This window comes from Alexandromys fortis, unplaced genomic scaffold (genome assembly GCF_014885135.2).
Source record: "Alexandromys fortis isolate MF-2015 unplaced genomic scaffold, M_Fortis_MF-2015_v1.1 scaffold_202, whole genome shotgun sequence".
NCBI classification, from domain to species: Eukaryota; Metazoa; Chordata; class Mammalia; order Rodentia; family Cricetidae; genus Alexandromys; species Alexandromys fortis.
This window is the reverse complement of record NW_026068077.1, coordinates 2736300-2741568: the sequence shown is the minus strand read 5'-3', so window position 1 is coordinate 2741568 and position 5269 is coordinate 2736300. Positions and strand designations below refer to the sequence as shown.

General features: G+C 43.7%; 1 protein-coding gene across 1 annotated transcript; it reads left to right on the top strand.

Moving 5' to 3' along the window:
- Nucleotides 1–1883: 1883 nt before the first annotated feature.
- On the top strand, nt 1884–5056 carry LOC126488313 (uncharacterized). The gene is given in 5 exon segments (XM_050121703.1): nt 1884–2261; nt 2490–3218; nt 3432–4160; nt 4374–4905; nt 4907–5056. Coding segments are annotated over 5 exon segments (2463 nt in total). The 5' UTR covers nt 1884–1938.
- Nucleotides 5057–5269: the final 213 nt, after the last annotated feature.

Here is a 5269-nt window from a genome sequence, read left to right as displayed (position 1 = left end):
GAGATTTTATTACTTAGGTTCACCTTGCTTTTAGATTTTCAAAATTGATAGAGTACAGGTTTTGAAAGTATGCCCTCTGTATTTGGTCCTCTGGAATTCTTTGGTGTCTGTTATAAACCCCTTTTCCTTTCTGATTTTTTTTGTTTGGATATTCTCTCTCTTCTCTTGAGTTAATATGGATAAGGGTTTGCCTATCTTGTTGATTTTCTCAAAGAACCAAATCTTTGTTTCATTGGCCCTATTGTTTTCTTTGTTTCTATTTTGTTGATTGCAGACTTGGATTTGATTATTTCTTTTGATCTACTCCTTTTGAATGTGATTTCTTCATTTTGTTTGAGAGGTTTCAGTTTTTCTATAAAGTTGCTAATATGAGATCTCTCCAGTGTTATTATGTGGTCCCTATTGCTATGAATTTTGTTTTTTTTGTTGTTGTTGTTTGTTTTTCGAGACAGGGTTTCTCTATGGTTTTGGAGCCTGTCCTGGAACTAGCTCTTGTAGACCAGCCCGGTCTCGAACTCACAGAGATCTGCCTGCCTCTGCCTCCCGAGTGCTGGGATTAAAGGCGTGTGCCACCACCGCCCGGCTTGCTATGAACTTGTAAATTTTTAGAACTACTCTTACTGTTTTTCACACTTTGGTTGTTCATTTACCTTCCATTTTAGAAAGTCTTCAATTTTTTTAAATTTATTTCTTTCTCAATTCATTATTCATTCAGTAGAGAGATGTTCAATTTCATGAGTTTGTAAGCTATTTCATGTTTTATTTCTTTTATCATCTATCTATCTGTCTGTCTGTCTGTCTATCTATCTATCCATCTATCATCTATCTATCTATCAATTGATTTATCTATGTATGTATCTATTTATTTAAATCTAAATGGTGATTTATTGGTGAGCGAGGGGTATTGATGGTTCCCACTGTCAATGTGTGAGGGTCAATATGTGATTGAGCTCCATTATTTTTTCTATTACCGATATGGGTTTCCTTGTGTTTGAGGCACAGATGGTAAGAATTAAAATGTCATCTTGGTGAAATTTTCTTTTGATGACTGTATCTTTTCCTATCTCTTCTGAGAGTAAAATGGTCCCACTGGTCAACCTTCCAGACCAGATTATGGTAACACACACCTTTAATCCCAGTAACACAATGACACACAGGTTTAATCCCAGTAGCCACACTTGTTAGCAAAGAAATCAGGTGGGACAAGCCTTTAATCACTGTAGTACACGCCCTTATTCCCAGCACTAGAGAGGAATATAAGACAGGGGAAACAGCTCTGATACACAGTCTCATGCTGATGTTCCTGGAGGCATAATCGCCATTTCAGACTGAGGTCCGGGTAAGAGCCAGTGACTGGCTGGCTGCCTTACTTGTTAGACCTTCAGGTTGAACCCCAATTACCCATGGTCTGAAAAAGTTCTTTAGTTACCGTGGGATAGCAATTGCCGTTGAATAATTTTGGAAGTTTGGACACAGGAACATCACTGTGTTTGTGCCTCAGTGGAGAACAAGGCGCGATCCTAATGTCACAGAACAGCATTTCTTGACCGAACTCCAAGAGCTTCGATTGTTATTTTTAACTCCTTCCAGGAGGGCCTTTGGAGAACGAATTTCTTCTCATGTTGACAGGTTCCTACTACAATTAGCGGACCAGACTGGGGGTGTCCTTGTAAGGAATAATAACTTCAGAGAGTTTGTGACTGAGTCAGTGTCCTGGAGAGAAATAATTGCCAAAAGCTTGCTTCAGTACATGTTCGTGGGGGACATATTTATGGTTCCAGATGACCCGCTGGGAAGAAATGGGCCTAGGCGAGAAGAATTTCTTGGAAAGGAGGGCTTTCTGGAGACAAGAAGCCATTACTCAATGCCCTACCAAATGTCGCCACGTTCCTACCTCAGCAGCCCCACTTCACATCCCTGGTCAGCATTCCGGGTATAATGGAGAATGGTCTTATGCCAGCACAGAGATATTCTGCTGAGACCAGTGAACTGAAGGAGGCCTTGCTGAAGATCCTCCCTGATTCTGAGCAAAAACAGAAGATCGATGAGATCATGGTAGCTCAGCCAATTCTGAATGAATGTGAACGTTCTTACAGGTGTGATGTTGGACCTACGTCTGGGCATCAAACTGAATCCCTAGTTATGGGGCCTCAGAGATTTAGCGAGATGCTGAAAATACCATTCAAGCTGGAATTAGAAAATGAACCCGGCAGAGCCGATTTAAAGCATATTGTTATAGATGGATGTAATGTTGCATTTACCCATGGCATGAAAAAGTTTTATAGTTGTCGTGGGATAGTGATTGCCGTTGAATATTTTTGGAAGCTTGGACACAGGAACATCACAGTTTTTGTGCCTCAGTGGAGAACAAGGTGCAGTCCTAATGTCACAGAACAGCACTTCTTGACCCAGCTCGAGGAGCTTGGAATACTAGCACTAACTCCTTCCAGGATGGTGTTTGGAGAACGAATTGTCTCTCATGTTGACATGTTCCTACTACAATTAGCAGAGAAGACAGGGGGTGTCCTTGTAAGCAATAATAACTTCAGAAAGTTTGTGAATAAGTCAGTGTCCTGGAGAGAATCTATTTCTAAAAGATTGCTTCAGCACAGGTTTGTGGGAGACGTATTTATGGTTCCCGATAACCCTCTGGGAAGAAAGGGGCCTCGGCTAGATGAATTCCTTCGAAAGGAGGGATCTGTTAGAGACACGCAGCCTCTACTCAGTGCCCTGCCAAATGTGGACTGGTTTTCCCGGAATCAAAACACCCAAGTAGCTAACACCAGGCACCAGCCTCAATATGGGAACCTGAGAGCCTCTTCAGGCCCTTGGCCCCCTCAGCAGCCCCACTTCACATCCCTGGCCAGCATTCCGGGTAGAGAGAAGAAACATCTCATGGCAGCACAGAGATATTCTGCAGAGATCAGTGAGCTGAGGGAGGCCCCGCTGAAGATCTTCCCTGATTCTGAGCAAAGACTGAAGATCGATGAGATCATGGTAGCTCAGCCAATTCTGAATGAATGTGGACATTCTTTCAGGTCTAATGTTGGACCTAAGTCTGGGCATCAAACTAAATCCCTAGTTACGGGAATTCAGAGATTTAGAGAGATGCTGAAAATACCATACAAGCTGGAATTAATAGATGAACCCGGCAGAGCCGATTTAAAGCATATTGTTATAGATGGATGTAATGTCGCATTAAGCCATGGTCTGAAAAAGTTTTTTAGTTGTCGAGGAATAGCAATTGCCGTTGAATATTTTTGGGAACGTGGACACAGGGGTATCACAGTGTTTTTGCCTCAGTGGAGAGCAAGGCACACTCCTAAAGTCACAGAACCGCACTTTTTGACCCAGCTCGAGGAGCTTGGAATACTAGCACTAACTCCTTCCAGGACGATGTTTGGAGAACATATTGCCTCTCATGATGACAGGTTCCAACTACACTTAGCAGACAAGACTGGGGGTGTCATTGTAAGCAAAGATAACTTCAGAGAGTTTGTGAATGAGTCAATGTCCTGGAGAGAAATACATTCCAAAAGGTTACTTCAATACACTTTTGTGGGAGACATATTTATGGTTCCCAATGACCCTTTGGGAAGAAAGGGGCCTCGGCTAGATGAATTCCTTCGAAAGGAGGGCTCTGTTAGAGACACGCAGCCTCTACTCAGTGCCCTGCCAAATGTGGGCTGGTTTTCCCGGAGCCGTAAAAACCAAGTAGCCAACACCAGGCACCAGCCTCCATCTGGGAACCTGGGAGCCTCTTCAGGTCCTTGGCCCCCTCAGCAGCCCCACTTCACATCCCTGGCCAGCATTCCCGGTAGAGAGAAGAAACATCTCATGGCAGCACAGAGATATTCTGCAGAGACCAGTGAGCTGAGGGAGGCCCCGCTGAAGATCTTCCCTGATTCTGAGCAAAGACAGAAGATCGATGAGATCATGGTAGCTCAGCCAATTCTGAATGAACAGGAACATTCTTTCAGGTCCAATGTTGGAGCTAAGTCTGGGCATCAAACTAAATCCCTAGTTACGGGGGTTAAGAGATTTAGCGAGATGCTGAAAATACCATACAAGCTGGAATTAAAAAATGAACCCGGCAGAGCCGATTTAAAGCATATTGTTATAGATGGATGTAATGTCGCATTAAGCCATGGTCTGAACAAGTTTTTTAGTTGTCGAGGAATAGCAATCGCCGTTGAATATTTTTGGGAGCTTGGACACAGGAACATCACTGTGTTTGTGCCTCAGTGGAGAACAAGGTGCAACCCTAATGTCACAGAAGAGCACTTCCTGACCCAGCTCCAGGAGCTTGGATTGTTATTTTTAACTCCTTCCAGGAGGGCCTTTGGAGAACGAATTGCTTCTCATGATGACAGGTTCCTACTATACGAAGCAGAGAAGACTGGGGGTGTGATTGTAAGCAATGATAACTTCAGAAAGTTTGTGACTGAGTCAGTGTCCTGGAGAGAAATTATAGCTAAAAGATGGCTACAATACACGTTCGTGGGGGACATATTTATGGTTCCCGATGACCCTCTGGGAAGAAAGGGGCCTCGGCTAGGTGAATTCCTTGGAAAGGAGGGCTCTGTTAGAGACACGCAGCCTCTACTCAGTGCCCTGCCAAATGTGGACTGGTTTTCCCAGAGCCGTAAAAACCAAGTAGCCAACACCAGGCACCAGCCTCCATCTGGGAACCTGGGAGCCTCTTCAGGCCCTTGGCCCCCTCAGCAGCCCCACTTCACATCCCTGGCCAGCATTCTGGGTGGAGAGAAAAAACATCTCATGCCAGCACAGAGATATTCTGCAGAGACCAGCAAGCTGAGGGAGGCCCCGCTGAAGATCTTCCATGATTCTAAGCAAAAACAGAAGATTAGCAAGATCATGGTAGCTCAGCCAATTCTGAAAGAACCTAAACATCCTCTCTGGCCTGGTGTTGGACATAAGTCTTGGCCGAGAGCCCAAGCGTGATGTGGACCCAAATGAGCTGCCAACTGGACAACCATGGTGGAAAGAAGCCTTCCAGAGTGAATGGGGCTGCTCTGGATTTCCTAACAAATGAAAGGAATGTGTTTTATGTTTACACAAATCTGGATTTTCCAAGCCAGTTTTACTTCTATGTATAAAATTTGCTGCTAATACAGATTTATCCTTTTCTGTAAAAGGAAGGTGCATTTTCTGCCTTTTCAGAACTGTGTATCAGCAGTTCCTCTTGAGTGTATTTTTAACTTTATGTTTTTAAAACTATTGTCTTAGAGTTGTAGAAAAATTGACA